Here is a 15,577-nt window from a genome sequence, read left to right as displayed (position 1 = left end):
TCCAAATAGTCTTTCCTAACATAGCTCTTATATGTAGCACTGGAATCTTATCACCATCTGTGGTAAACAGGGGTTCAGATTGGGCAGGGTCAGCTCACTTAGTGGAACCTATGTGTTAACTAACCCTGTAGCCTTTGCTCAATGCAGATCCCACTGCTTGAAGGTCCTACGTTCCATTGTCTTCAATCTTGTTTTTAGTAGTCCATTGCACTGCTCAACTTCCCCAGCACCTGGTGCATGGTAAGGAATGTGGTATGCCCACTAAATACCATGTTCTCTAGCCCAGGTGTTTAATAAGGCTGTTCTTGAAATGAGTCCCGTTGTCTGACTCAGTTCTCTCAGTGATACCATCCTTCCACAGGACCTCCTTCTCAAGGCCCAGGATGGTGTTCCAGGCAGTAGTGTGAGGCACAGGGTAGGTCTCCAGCCATCCAGTGGTGGCTTCTACCATTGTGAGCACGTAGCCCTTGTCTTGGCAGGTTTGAGGCAGAGTGATGTCATCGTTCTGCCTCCCCATACTTACACTGCACCACCACCTACCATACCATAGCGGCTTCACCTGCTTGGCCTGTTTGATTGCAGTGCAGGTTCCACTATCATGGATTACCTGGGAGATCCTGTCCACAGTTAGATCCATCTCTCAGTCTCATGCCCCCTTACAGGTGGCACCTCTGCCCTGACAGCCTGAGGCATCATGGGCCCATCAAGCTAGGAACAGCTCTCCCTTTTGTTGCGAGTCCAAATCTATCTGTGACACATCGATTTTTGCAGCCTGAATCACCTGTTCATTTTCGGTTCTCCTCATTAGCCCAACACTTGGGGACATGGGCATCTACATGACAGACTTTCACAGGTAGCTTCTCCACTCAAGTGGCAATGTCTTGCCATTCTTCAGCAGTCCAGACTGCCTTTCCTCTACGCTGCCAGTTGGCCTTTTCCCACCTTTCCAGCCACCCCAATGGAGCATTTGCCACCTCCCAAAAGTCAGTGTAGAAGTAAATCTTTGGTCACTTCTCTTGTTCAGCAATGTCCAGGGCCAACTGGATGGCTTTGAGTTGCACAAACTGGCTTGACCTACCTTCTTCTTTGGTTCCTTCTGTAACTTGTCATATGGGGCTCCATTTGGCTGCTTTCCATTTTCAGTTCATTCCTACAACTGTGATAGGAATCCTTAGTGAAAAGAGTGTAGTATGTTTCTTAGTTGGCAGCTGATTGTACGGTGGAGTTTCCTCAGCTTACATCACCTGATCCTGCTCTTCATCTGTCAGAATGAAGTCCTCACCTTCAGGCCAATTTATAATTATTTCCAAGATCCTAGGGTGATCTGGGTTTCCAATACAGGTGCGCTGTGTTATCAAGGCAATCCACTTACTCCATTTAGTATCGGTGGCATGATGGGTAGAAGGAACCTTTCCTTTTAACATCCACCTCAGTACTGGCAGTCAGGGTACCAGGTGGAGTTGTGCCTCTGTACCAATCACCTCTGAGGCAGCCTGAACTCCTTCACAGGATCTCCTTTCTTGGGATGTAGCTGGCTTCGGACTCTCTGTAACTTTGGTTCCAGAATCCCAGTGGCTGGCCCAGAGTCTCACCAGGCACCTTCTGCCAAAGGCTCCAGAACAAGCCATTGTCCCTGGCTGCAGAGTAAAGCACATCCTCCTCTGGTTCTGTCCTGACTGGGCCAAGGGCTACTGCATGAGTAGTTCCCTGCTTGATCTGGGCAAAGGCTTGTGGCTGTTCAGGGCCCCAGTGGAAATCGTTCTTCTTACGGGTTACCAGGTAAAGAGGGCTCACAAACTGACTGTACCCTGGGATGTGAATTCTGCAGAAACCTATGCCACCTAGGAAAGCTTGTGTTTCCTTCTTGCTGGTCAGCAAAGACATCACTGTGATCTTGATGACCTTGGTGAGTATCTGGCAACATCCATCTTGCCACTTCACTCCTAGGAACTGGATCTCTTGAGCAGGTCCCTTGACCATAGTCTTTTGGATGACAAGACCAGCTTTCAGGAGAATCTGGATGATCTTTTCTCCTTTCTCAAAGAATTCTGCTGCCGTGTTCCCCCACATGATGATGTCATCAATGTATTGCAGATGTTCAGGATTCTCATCCTTCTCCAGTGCAGCCTGGATCAACCCATGGCAGATGGTGGGGCTGTGCTTCCACCTCTAAGGCAGTCGGTACCAGGAGTATTGCACACCCCTCCATGTGAAAGCAAACTGAGGCCTGCCCTCTGCTGCCAGAGGAATGAAGAAAAATGCATTAACAATATCAACAGTGCCATACCACTTTGCTGCCTTGGACTCCAGCTCATACTGGAGCTCCAGCATATGCAGCACAGCAACACTCAGTGATGGTGTAACTTCATTCAAGCCACGATAGTCGACTGTCAATCTCCATTTCCCATCAGACTTGTACGGAGGCCAAATGGAGCCAAAGGGCAAGCGGGCCTTGCTGAACAGTCCTTGGCTCTCCAGCACATGGATCATCTTCTGAATGGGGATCATGGCATCTTGATTTGTTTGGTACTGCCGGTGATGCACTGTTGAGGTGGCAATCGGTACTTGCTGCTCTTCTACCTTCAAAAGTCCTAACCACAGAAGGATTTTCTGAGTCTAGGCAAGGTGCTTAGCTGCTTAGTTCTTTCTGTCTCCACAGCACCAATTCCAAAATCCCATCAATGTCCTCTTGGGTCTTTGAAGTATCTGTTCTTAAGGTAGTCAATGCCCAGAATACATGGGGCATCTGGGCAGTTACAATGGGGTGCTTCTGCCAGTCCTTCCCAGTCACGCTCACTTCAGCTTCCAACACCCTCAGCTCTTGAGAACACCCTGTAACCTCAGAAATGGAGACTGTTTCTGACCCCACACATCCCGGTGGCATTAGCATACATTGAGCACCAGTGTCAACTAAAGCCTTGTACTCTTGGGCTTGACATGCCAGGCCATCGGATCCACACAGTCCAGTAGACATGGTTGTCCCCTGGTGCCCCCACCCGGCTAGAGGCAGGACCCCTCTAATACTAGTTCTTGTGAATACATATGAGAGGTACCTTTCAGTGGCTCAGATACTTGCCCATGGGAAACTAGCACTGAACTAATCTCACTGACTTCCCTTTTCCTTTCTCCTTTAGTTCTTGTATTCAGCGTGCCAGGACAAAGGTAGGTTTCCTGTCCCTCCATCTCACGTTCTTCTCCATGGCTGAGTAGGAAATATTGTAAGTTAGTTTGTGAGGCATACCCGCTCTCTCTGTCTGGAGGGCATCTGGCTCTGACTTCAAGGGCTCTGGTTTGCACTGGTTCCCCAGGTAAACATCTCTCCCTGAGTTTTTTATCATCCTTGAGACTCTCAACCAATGTCTCTACAGCAGAGATGTGAGTCTGCATCGGGCCTTGGACCCGATTCTCATAATTCCTAAGTTTGCTTGCTACAGAGCCCATTGTCTCTTGGCTGCCCCTGAGATGCATGTTTGCCATTAAACTGGAGTATTCAGATGGCCCCTGATGTGCCAGACTCCACCACATTTGCACTGTGTACCTGACCTCATTAGGGTCATTATCATGTTGCACACATTATTTCCTATATCCTGGATCTTTTGTTACTGAAGCTTGTTAATAAAATACTTGGATTCTCCACATTCACAACAGTTCTGTTTTAACTTTGTAAGTAGGACGGTGCTACAGGCCCTCACTCTATACCAACACAGAGCAAGCAAATACCATTGCTTTTAAAATACTTTCCACTCTTATGAGAAAACAGAATAATAGCAGATATAAAATTACTTTCTCTTGAAAGTCACCAGATACATTTGATTTTCTTTCCTTATAAAAAATCATGGGGATTGTTCTCATATATGAAGCACAGCAAAAAAATGATGTAAAATGTAACAGAAACACTCAAAAATTGAAAAAACCTAATAATATGGTATAAAACCCAACAACCAAAGATTTTGGAGAACCTAAAGCACAAGCTTTAACTCTTAGCAGAATGCTGGTGGCAAAAAAAAGCTGTTCGTTAATATAAAACTTTTAAATTTTAAATTTATGATTGCTACACTCAGCATTACTCTTCTGTGCATGTCAAAATGCTATTAGGCATAGAATGACAGTGTTTAACATCATTGTGACAAATTAAAATATTCCAAATAAATAAAAATGCTGCATCCCAATGTTTAACAGACAATATGTTAAAATATATAGCATTCCTTTCTAGATGTCACATCTCACCAAAGAATATTTGGTTGTAAATATATATTTTTATTTTTACAACTACCAGTGAGATGAAACTTTACATTGAGAAAGTGACAAATAGAAAAAAAAATTAATAAAATCATTCACTTAGTCAGATTTTCTCGCCTTTTTAATATATTTAAGTAAAATTGACATTCCTGATAATCCTTTTTTTTTCCCAGAAAATAATTCCAGGAAGCTGAATCCAAAGGTTTTTCCAGTGAGCCATATGATGGAGAGACTAGCTACAAACAGGGAGTATTTCTGCCCATTTCAATTTTAAAAGTTATTTGATTCTCAGGGGTTTTCCCTCCTACTTCTGAAGGAGGACCAGCCACTGCTGGAACACATACCCATACGACAGAGATCATGTTCATCAGTTTCACAAAGATGGTCTATTCATCTAAGGTTTGTGAAGTCCACTAACATTCAAGGAGGCTCCTTCCTTTCTTACCTTTATCTGAGTGACATTTCCTTCAAGTTCTGTAGATGCCTGGAACTTCCACTTCTCCTTGCCCTCCGAAGTCCATGTGTTCTGATGAGATCCTGCTGCTTTCTTCCACATTGCTACTCTCCCCTTGCTAGTCCCAGCTGCCAAGATACCTGCCATTCACAAACATTTCAGGTATTTCATCTTGGACTTCAGAAAAACAAACCCACATCACACAATGTAACAGACAGCAAACTATGGTTCTTGGGTACTGAGAAGCCACTTTTCCAGCAGCAGCATTTCTCTCCTCACTGCAAACCAACATCCAAGTCCTATACTGGAGAACTTTTCTGGAGAAACAATGGGAGAAGTTCCACATGGAAAGGTGTATCTTCTAAGCCACCAGATGAAGTGATTTTTAAAATGCATCAGACAATTACTTCATTTTAACCTTTTCTTTGAATATAGAACTATTGAATATCCTGAGCTGGAAGAGTCCCCAAGGGTCATCCAGTCCAGCTCCTGGCCCTGCAGAGGATAGTCCCAGCAATCTCAACACATGTCTGAAAGTGTTGTCCAAACACTTCTTTACCTCTGGCAACCTTGAGGTCATCTCCACTTCCCTGGGGAGCCTGACCACCCTCTGGGGGGAGAAACTTTTGATATACAGTCTAACCCTCCCCTGGCTGGACACAGCTATGGCTGATCCCTTGGGTCCTGTCACTACTCAGAAAAACCAGAGGTTGGATCTGCCCCGTGCACGCGCCCCACAGTCTCCTCTTCTCTAGGATGAACAAACCAAGTGACCTCAGCAGTTTCTCCAATGGCTTGTGTTTATTTTTAAATAGCTAGTTTTGTAGTCACTTTGGGCAACCAACCACTGAAAACTATTGCAGCAAACATCAGCTGCGCCGACGCTAGCAAACAAGGTGGTGCCCAGGAGCAGGTCTGTAGAAAGGATCTGTTGTAAGGACCTGGCATACACACAATACATGTCACTGAGCTCTATTTTGCATTAGCCGTAGTGCAGGCTCGAGACTGAATGCCCAAAACATGCTGAAGTGCATTAGGTGTACTCCAGGGGTACTCGTGTCAAAGGGAATCCAGCTTATGCACCACGAGGCAGGTCCACGGTGAGTCCAAGTGTAGTTGAGTATCAGATGATTTCCCTGCACCTTTCAAGGCATATTTCTGATCCACACTAAAATCTTCAACATCACATACTACCACTGAGATCCTCAGTCACAAGACAAACATACTGAAATTATTACAGGGCATGGAAGGCTGAGGTTTGACAAGGTTTAGGACCAGAGATCACAGCTGCCATGTTATTTCTCACCTTTAGCACTGCAGTAAGATACACAGTTTATACATTCTCCCCGCTCAAAGCCAAATTGCGTATCTAGAGAGAGCACATAGTTCTCATCTTGATCCAAATCCCAGAACCTAAGGCACACAAAACAAAAGTGTTAACAATGCTTTTCTTTCAGGTGTCTTGCCAAACACAGTCAACAGAATGCCGTACAAGGCATTAATTTACTATTTCCACAATACCTAGATCATTTCATTTTTAAAATTAAATTGTCAGAAGCCGCCTCTGGAGTGTGACTTTCTTAACAATCTCCTTCCTTTTCCTTTGAGTTTTTAATCTGCAGCATGTTTAGGGATATTCTCCTATGAAGAAAGAAGTCAGAAGCAAGTGCAGCTTTAAAAAAAAAAATTAAAAAGTGAGGGCTAGCTGCAATTTTCTTCCTCCCTAATTATGCTTCCTCCTCAGTTTTAAGAATATTCCTGGGTTAGTCAGTAGTCCTATGGATTCCAGATTTATTTTCTAGAACTAAATACTGCCATGAAGCTATTCCTTCTTGATACTTGGTCTTTATTGCATTCTCACAAAATGAACAAAAGTAGCAGACAGAGGCTCAATAAAGGGAAATACTGATATTAATGGAACAATCCCACCCTCCCAAAAGGATAGAGGAATAGGTAGAGCAGGTCTTGATAAAGACAAGGAAGACAAGATTGCAAAAAAGGTAAAACTACAGAACACATTAACGTAACATCATGGCAAAGCAACATACTTTGAATGATTAGGGAAAGAAGTAATTGAAATATATGTTTTATATTACAGTAAAATAAACGTCCTGGAAAGTAAGCACTTTTTTTCTGGTTGCTGATGCCATGAGTACCCTAAGGATCAGAAAATAACGTTGGCAAGAATGGCAAAGGGGCTGTATTTTCAGGCAAAACCCCCAACTGCATTTATTTTCAGAAGAAACCAGTAACAGCACTCAAGGAAGGAATAGAGTAGGTACCACTTCCTTGACAATATAAAATACCTAGAGAGAAAGCAAGCCATACCAAATTAGTTTCTGTCCTTGAGAAAAAAATTTTTCATTTAATTTCTCTACTTATTTTTACAAACAAAATTAGAAAATGTTGGGAGTTTTTCCATTATTGGTAAAAAACCCCAACCAACATTGCAGCAAAATACTCAGTTCATTGCAGACTGTACCTTTTAGCTGGCCCTTCTCAGGGGCAGCCAGAACAACTTTCATTCTTACCTGATGACTGTCTCACCTAGTGCTGTAATAACCAGGCTGTGGTCTACTAGAATCATGTCTGCAGAATGACCAGTCTTCCCACTCAACTTCACCTGTTAACCATAAGCAAATAAATACATTTGCAGAAGGTCAGAGGAGCATGCTGAAGGACACTAAGCATCTGAACTGCACATTTTGGCTAAAAAGTAAAAATATGAAAATAACTCTACCTATCTGTCAATTCAGACAGACATTTAGACAGTGAATTCAGATGATTCCAACAATGATCACCATAAAATGCATCAAGACTGTAATGTATAAATTTAATAAAAGAACCCTTGTAGTGGGTTAATTAAGTAGATAAGGAGCAGCATTTTACTCTTGCACTAGAACTTCTCTTAGAATTAATAAACATTCCTTTAAAATGTGAAATTCCAGATCTTACTTATAGTCAAACATAAGTAATGATCAATAAGAAGTCAACACCACTGTAATACACAAGTGTCCAGACTTTTTCTCTCTTGGATAAAAAGAAAAAAACATCTTAGAAAACTGAAGGTTTGGGATCTACCCACAAGCAGCATTTTGTAATAGCACAGGGCAGGGTGTGAGACATTTTCTCTTTAATTTCCTCTTTTAATTTCTGGAGATCCTCAGTCAGTCTTTCCACTGAGGAGACACGGGCCCATAATGGGATGGAGATAGTTTTTTTCATACATCTATGGTTTGGTAACCAAATAGCCCACATTTTGTTCTCCTTCTTTCCATGATATCACTCCCAATGAGTTGGCATATGACACCAGCACACTCTGTAGGAATTTCTGCCATCTGTTTTGTGAACGCTGGATGTTGTCTGGATTAGTAGGGAATTGCCTGGATTAGTAGGGAATTGCTCGTTATTTGAAAATAGCATCTCCCGCACAGCTAATTCTCTCCGGTACCAGATACCTTGCTCCATAGTGCTCCACTTGTCTCAGTGCGCTAAAAGGTCATCTTTCCAAGGAAACCTTTTCCTCATATTTGGTAGGAGCTGCGTCCAGAGGCTGAGAGTTTCTGGTCTTTTCCCAATCCCCTGGTCAATACTTGCATCCCAGGACATGGATCCCAGTTGCAAAGTGTCACTACCATCTAATTTCATACCATGTACCACAATAGCCCAGCATCAGAGCACCCTGGTCACTGGGGGCTCACCTGACTGGAGGCTGAAATCTTTTTGCATGTCTCGCAGCTCACTCAGGGATAGGGTTTGGGTGATTATCTCTGGCCCTGCCTCTTCCTCCTGTTGTGAGGGCCCTGCTTCTTTTTCATCACTCACTACATGAACTGATTTGGTCTTGGATTTCTTCTTCTGAATACAGGCAACTGCTCTTACCACAGGCTGTTCTTGTGGATAAGCTGCAGTTTGAATGGCTATGGTGCCTGTTGCTTTGCTTTCCTCCTCCTCCCTCTGAGGGTGCTGTATAGAAACAAGCAGTGTCCAATAAATAGTAGCCAGGGTCCAGCACATTCCATAACTTTGCACCTCTCTGAAACTGCCACAGCAATTCTCTTTCAAACACTTTATCAGGGCCCTGTAGATGTCCAGGGGTGAACCTCCGAACCAGGAGTAGAGTACTCTTTCAAAAGCTGGCCCATTTTCTCAGACATGCCACACCACTAATGACTATCCATCCCAGGACATGTTTCTGGACAGCTTCCTTAGAAATCTCTGTCCTAAATATTAACATGGTGTACACTGGACAGAGGAAACCTAGTAGACATATCAGTGATGGCATGCTTCCCAGATCACTGTGAAACAGGTTGCTGTGGTGGATACATAGTGCATATATGGGAGTATATGCAGGGTTAGGTATCACACCCACATGAACAGAACAAGCAACACTAGAACCAGGGAGCTCTTTAGCGAAAACAAAAATGCTTAGATCAAAGTTATCTCAATACTCTTGAGCCTTATCTTGGGCACCAATTAAATCTGGTGGCTTAACACCAGCAAAAAATTAAATAAGCCACGGCCCTTCTCCTGCCTCTTCCAGTAAGGGAGGAACACATGCAGAGACTATGGACTGAGATAATTTACTGAAAGCAAAAAGCAATGGAATAAGAAACACAAAGTAACAACAGCAATATGAATTTTTAAAAATATCCAAAACCAGAAGGTGTTTCAGCCAAAAAAATTAGTTTTATGTGGCTGCTGAGACCAAAACCAAAATGGTGGATGCCCCCCATAGGTTGTGTCCACGTGACTTCCCCAGGCTCCCGCATGCTGTCACAAAAAAAGCAGTATGGCAAGAAGCTTCCTGCCCCTCCCAGGCCAAGACAACGAACAACAATGGCAAACAGACCCTCCTAAAAGCTGGGTCATCCAAGATGGGTCGCACTGCAGCCTTGCTGGGCTCAGTTCCACACAAGTGCCTGCACCATTGCTTCTACTGCTCCACCATACTGGGGGTGTTGATCCTACAGGTTGCTGCCTCTTCCCTGAAATTCTGCTGCACTCCTTTTGGCCTGGCTTAGGAATGGGCTTGGCTGGACTGGGCTCAGCTGGGCTCCCTTTGGCTGTACGGGGGGCGTTCCCTGTCCCCTGCCCACAGTCTCCCCACTGGTGCTGCCATTCAGCACACATCAGTTCTGTGTTCTGCTGCTTTCCTTTCAGCACCATATCCCACCGCTGCGTCCCAGAGAAAACGGAAGAGGGTGGATGGCAGGGGCAGAAGACAGAGTCTGTAGGGCTGATGCCAAAAACCTTTCCATGAGAGAGAGCTAGGCGGAATGGTGCCCACTTTTGAATTGTGTGTGTTTTCTCCCGAAAACAGTGATGATATAGGTGGTATAGAATAACTTAGCTGCACCTACATGGTGCTAAGCACTGCCCACCTCTGCAACCAGGACAACTGGAATTTCCAATTTTTCACAAATTCACTAAGAAACTGAAAGTAAGTGTAAAAGAATTAAGATAGAGTCAAAATGAAAAGAACTATGAAAAACCAGGAAGACAAGATGAAAACTATCTTTCCAAGTTCAGTAACACATCATTCTATTCCACTTTTAGATAAGCTATTTTTGCTTCCTCATCAACATATCATCTGAGAAACAAATATGAGAGTTGATTCATTTGAAAACAAAATAGTGATAATCAAAAACCAAAAAACTTACAAAGAATAAATATTGCAACTTTACCCTGTAGTATGACTCTTACCTTCATGAGTTCTTCTGCCTCTCCCTCGGGAGAAACTGCATGTAAGGACAACTGCAGAGTCTCTGTTATTACAAGTAAAACATCTCTTTCCTCTAGCAACAGGAGCTTTCGGACCAGACTGTCCATAGACAATACCTGCCTTGACCTCCCTTTCTCATTCACATAGTGCACAGAACCTGCAGAACAAATAAACAAGGTGCAGAGTACAGTTTACAGCTTTTAGCTACAAAAGCCAAAGTTGATGCTAACTTAATAAAACATTCCTCAAGTGCTGAAAATGTAAAAATAACAAAAATTCTGTCATTTTCTAGTTCATCTCAGGATAGAGTACAATAGCTGACCAGAGCAATAAACCAAAGCATATTTTTCCTCATTTAGAAAATCCAAAGGGAAATACTTCAAATAATTTTAAACTGCAAGTAAACTTTCTGTATGAATGATAGCTTCTGAAATCTTCAGTCTTAGAAAAAAATCTGTGAAAGAAGAATGGCAGCTAAGAATTGGTTCAATTTAGAGCAGAGTTTAGATGACAGAAAACTGTGAACATGAAGTTCTTCTTTGTTTAGGAAACACTGCACCACACACCAAATTCAGATTTAATCCATAATTTGACTGGCAAATGGGACAGTGTTTTTCTAAAAACACTGACATCGGTAACTAATGCACCTACCAACATTTTAAAAGCCATTATAATGTCATTAAGTTGTACGACTCTATAATCATAGAATCACAGAATCATTAAGGTTAGAAAAGACCTCCAAAATCATCAAGTCCAACCTTTGATCAAGCAGCACCATACCCAATAACCATATAATGAAGTGTCACATCTAGTTATTTTTGAACCCTTCCTGGGATGATGACTCCACCACTGCCCTGGGCAGCCCATTCCAATGCTTAACAACCCTTCCTGTGAAGAAATTCCTTCCTCCAGTCTGCCCTCCCTTGGCACAACTTGAGGCTGTTTCCCCTTGTCTTGTTCCTTGCTCCCTGAGAGCAGAGCCCAAACCCCTACCTGCCTGCAGCCTCCTGTCAGGGAGTTGTGCAGAGCCAGAAGATTCCCCCTGAGCCTTCTTTTCTCCAGGCTGAGCCCTGCCACCTCCCTCAGCTGCTCCCCCTCAGACTTGTGCTCCAGACCCTATCCCAGCTCTGTTCCTTTCTCTGGACACACTCTAGCCCCTTAAGTTCTTTCTTCTTGTGAGGGACCCAGAATCAAGGTGCCTCAACAGCATCCAGCATAGGGGATGGTCTCTGTGCTGGGCCTGTGGCCACACTATGGCTGATCCAAGCCACGTGCCATTGACCTTCTTGCACCTGGACTCAGGTTCAGCTGCTGTCACCAGTACCCCCAGGGCCTTTCCTGCTGGGCAGTTTCCAGCCACTCTTCCCAAGCCTGGAGCACTCAGTGGGGTTGTTGTCACAAAAGTGCAGCACATGGCATTTTGCCTTATTGAATCTCATACAATTGGCCTTGGCCCATTGCATGCACAGGTTTGGGCAGCAAAACCCCCAACAAACAGTAGAGATGTTTGCAAGTGGTACTACAAAAGTCACCCAAACCAATGTCATCGAAATCTGACAGATCTCAAGCCACATCCACATATTTTCTTAGCAAATCACAGTATTATATAAGGGTGACATTTTACACCACAAATAAAAAAAACCTATTAAATTAAATAGCATCTTCCCCCAAAAGCTTAAGCAGAAAACACAAGTGTATAAGAATGAACATTAAGAATCCGCACTAAAATGTAAGAGATATGATCTGATTAAAAAGAATGTTTAAATTTCCAAAACTCTTGCAAATATATTACCATCCCCCATATTCCAGCTATATTAAAAAAAAAATTCCAAGTCCCGTCCCACTGCTTTATTTTCTCCCTGCAATAAAACCCTGCATAGATATCCTCATCTTCTTAAATCACAGGACATTTTGGTTTTGAAAGGACTTTTAAAACTAATGTCTTTTTAACCCTCTTGCCACAAGCAGGGACACCTCCCACTAGTCCAGGTTGCTCCAAGCCCTGTCCAGCCTGGCCTTGAACACTTCCAGGGATGGGGCAGCCACAGCTGCTCTGGGCACCCTGTGCCAGGGCCTCAGCACCCTCCCAGTGAATAATTCCTTCCCAATATCTCATCTAACCGTGTCCTCTGGCAGTGGGAAGCCATTCCCTGTGTCCTGTCCCTCCATCCCTTGTCCCCAGTCCCTCTCCAGCTCTCCTGGAGCCCCTTCAGGCCCTGGAGGGGGCTCTGAGCTCTCCCTGGAGCCTTCTCTTCTCCAGGTGAGCACCCCCAGCTCTCCCAGCCTGGCTCCAGAGCAGAGGGGCTCCAGTCCATGAAGCATCTCCATGGCCTCCTCTGGACTCATTCCAACAGCTCCATGTCATTCCTGTGTTGAGAACTCCAGAGCTGGAGGCAACTCTGCAGGTGGGGTCTCACCTGAGTGGGGCTGAGGTGCAAAATCCCCCCCTCCCCTGCTGTCCATACTGTGGGATCAGCTCAGCATACAGAGAATTTCTGGGTGCCAGCACAGACAGCTGGGGCATGTCCAGCTCTCACTCATCCCCACCCCCAAGTCCTGCTCAGGACATTTCGGAGTTACGGCAGATCAATACTAATTAAGAACTGAGTCTAAAATACATACACTCAAACCAACTCAAGCAATGAGGCTGTTCACAAGGACAGTCACACAGTACCATTTGACTGAAATTTGAGAAGTATGACAAGGAGGCTGTCTTGGGGTGACTTTATAATTCTGTACCCCTACCATCTGCTTTATGCCCAGATACAGCTTCTGTAACTTCAAGCTAGGTCCTAGAGAGGGGGAGAAGCCGGGGGAATTCTTTCGGCAGTTTGTGTTCAAACACAGATTCTCTCCCGGATCTTTCTCAGGAGAGAGGAGAGTTAGATCTTTTTGCTTGCTAGCTTCTTTTCATTAGTTGAGGCAAGAAGTCTTTCCCGGGACTGTGGCTTCTTCTTCTGGAACTGTTCAGCTTTGCTCCAGTCCAAAAAACCAGACCGTCACCGGTAGCCGCATGCTGCGGCCGGGTGCGGGGAGGCTGCAGGGACACCCGGCTCCGGACCTCGGGAGAAGCCAAGCAGGACTCTAAAATGCACCAGCTTTCACCGCAGCAAAAAGGTTTTAGTATCTAACATTATTCATTCTTGTTCCCGTGACTGCGTGCACTCTGTGTGTTAAATAAACAGGTTTTTTCCCTTTTCTCCAAGAAATTCCCTTCGTCTGATGGGAAGAGGGTGTGCTGCAAACCTGCCTTTTTTTCAGAGACGTTTCCTCCTAACTTGTCTCAAACCGAGGCAGAGGCCCAAGCCAAGGACAGCACCCGCAGGACACACAGCCTGTCCCTAGATGGGGCTCTGCACCACCACTACAGCGGCTCTGAAGGTGAGGACGGAATGGGCACGGCTTCTCAAAGCTTCTCTCCTTGTATTTTTATGAAGATACAGCCACCCTGTATCCATTTTCCATTTAAATGGTACCTTTCTAGTAAAGAGGCTTGTATTCTCACATTGAAAGAAGGTACACTGCAAACCAACCACGCAGCGGGCCCATGCCACTCCTGCAAGCTGTGCTAGTGTAAACAAGGGCTGAAAATTTTGGTACAACACTGAATCGAATTGTAATGGAGCTGCAGAACCAGCATAACTGAAACCTTTTCAGAACAGTTAACACTTGCATCAACAGGATGACTTGAATCACCTACAGAAACAGCCATTATGCAACTTCTTACACACATTCTGGCTCCAGTTCAGAGAGCAAATTAAAGAGAGATGGCATCACAAAAAAAATTGGGGTGGGAAGAAAGTTAGCTTAGAGCAAACTAGTGCTCAGGAGACTAAAAGGGATAGGAAAAGACAGGGAAGATTAAAAGGCAAGGAAGAAGAAAATGCAAAGAAGAAACTATATTAGACAGCAAACTAACAAAACAGATTCTCAGACTGTTTTTTTTGTTCCGTAAGACTGAAGCATCTTTTCAAAGCATGAGAAAAAAGTGAAAAGAAAATTGAGAATTTAAGACATATGTTTCAGCAGAATTTGCCTATTTATAGAAAAAAGAACCCACAACACATGCATTATTTTGAAGCTTTGAACAAAAGCTAATTTTATCTACTCTTGTGTGTTAGACATTGTTTTCCTCATACTCACTTCTTCAGGAACCTGACTAACAGTACCTCTGGTGACCTTGTGAACAAGACCACCCTGAAGATCAGATTTCAGTAGTTTTATTCATTTCTTACTAAACATTCTACAACTCCTATAGAATACTCTACCCTATTGAATATATGAATATGAGGGATATATGAATATACCCCAAGTGTCAGATATATGAAAACAAGACTACCATGCACTGAGCTATTTTGAAGCTCTAAGGAAACAACTTCCCAGCCAAATGGAAAAGTGGTTTTGCTCTTACCATCTGTCAAAGTGATAAAGAAAGAGACTCCTTCCTGGACTGCTGTTTTCAGAGGCAATCCTATTCCAGCTTTCTTCCAGTTAAACATATCCAAGGCTTTCTCATCACCACTCACAGCTGCTTTTGCCAGTTGCACAAAGTCCCTGAAAAGAGAGATACTTCATTCCCAATTCTTTTCATATCTGTAATTTCAGTCTTAAAGAATGGATGAGTAGTTAATAAAGCATATTGTATAAAGAGAACAAAGATGTTTCAGACACTGACTGAAAAAAGGGCAAACTCAATAGGATACAAAGCAAAATTTCAATATTAGTTTTCATTTGCATTGTTTCACCTTTTTTTCAAAACACATCACTACTTTTTCAGAGATGTGAAACAGAAAAGCCCAGACAAGGAAAACTCTTCTTTTTCACTACAGCTACTTCCTATTTCTTGCTTGCACAGGAAAGAAATAATAATGTTTAAGAACTGACTTTTAATGTAATTATTTTTTACAATAATATAATCATAGTTGTGTTTCCAGTGTGTTTATGGCTTTCCACAATAAGCAATATTGCTAATTAGAAGAACTAAGACAGAAGAGTCAACAGCAAAGGACAGAAGATGTGGAGAAGAGAAAGAAGACCAGTTACTGCACACAGGACACAGAGCCAGCCTCCAAAGTGGAAGAAGAGCTTGGAAATCTAGGGCAGTTAGGACAAGAAATTTTTTTAACATATTTAAAATAGTTCATTTGTGGGTAGGACTT

General features: G+C 43.5%; 1 protein-coding gene across 2 annotated transcripts in view; it reads right to left on the bottom strand.

The window, feature by feature from the left end:
- The window catches only part of IFT140 (intraflagellar transport 140), an 87,750-nt gene that overhangs the window by 59,532 nt on the left and 12,641 nt on the right, over window positions 1–15,577 (bottom strand). For both annotated transcript variants that reach the window (XM_068206403.1, XM_068206402.1), the window contains exons 5-9: window positions 14,830–14,972; window positions 10,400–10,575; window positions 7,225–7,316; window positions 6,000–6,106; window positions 4,685–4,833 (exon numbers count right to left, since the gene is read on the bottom strand). In XM_068206403.1, the coding sequence (XP_068062504.1) occupies window positions 4,685–4,833; window positions 6,000–6,106; window positions 7,225–7,316; window positions 10,400–10,575; window positions 14,830–14,972 (667 nt within the window). The remainder of the gene's footprint in view (window positions 1–4,684; window positions 4,834–5,999; window positions 6,107–7,224; window positions 7,317–10,399; window positions 10,576–14,829; window positions 14,973–15,577) is intronic.

This window comes from Anomalospiza imberbis, chromosome 16, assembly GCF_031753505.1.
Source record: "Anomalospiza imberbis isolate Cuckoo-Finch-1a 21T00152 chromosome 16, ASM3175350v1, whole genome shotgun sequence".
Taxonomy (NCBI): domain Eukaryota; kingdom Metazoa; phylum Chordata; class Aves; order Passeriformes; family Viduidae; genus Anomalospiza; species Anomalospiza imberbis.
Note: the sequence above shows the minus strand (reverse complement) of the source record. Positions and strands in the feature narration are given on the sequence as shown.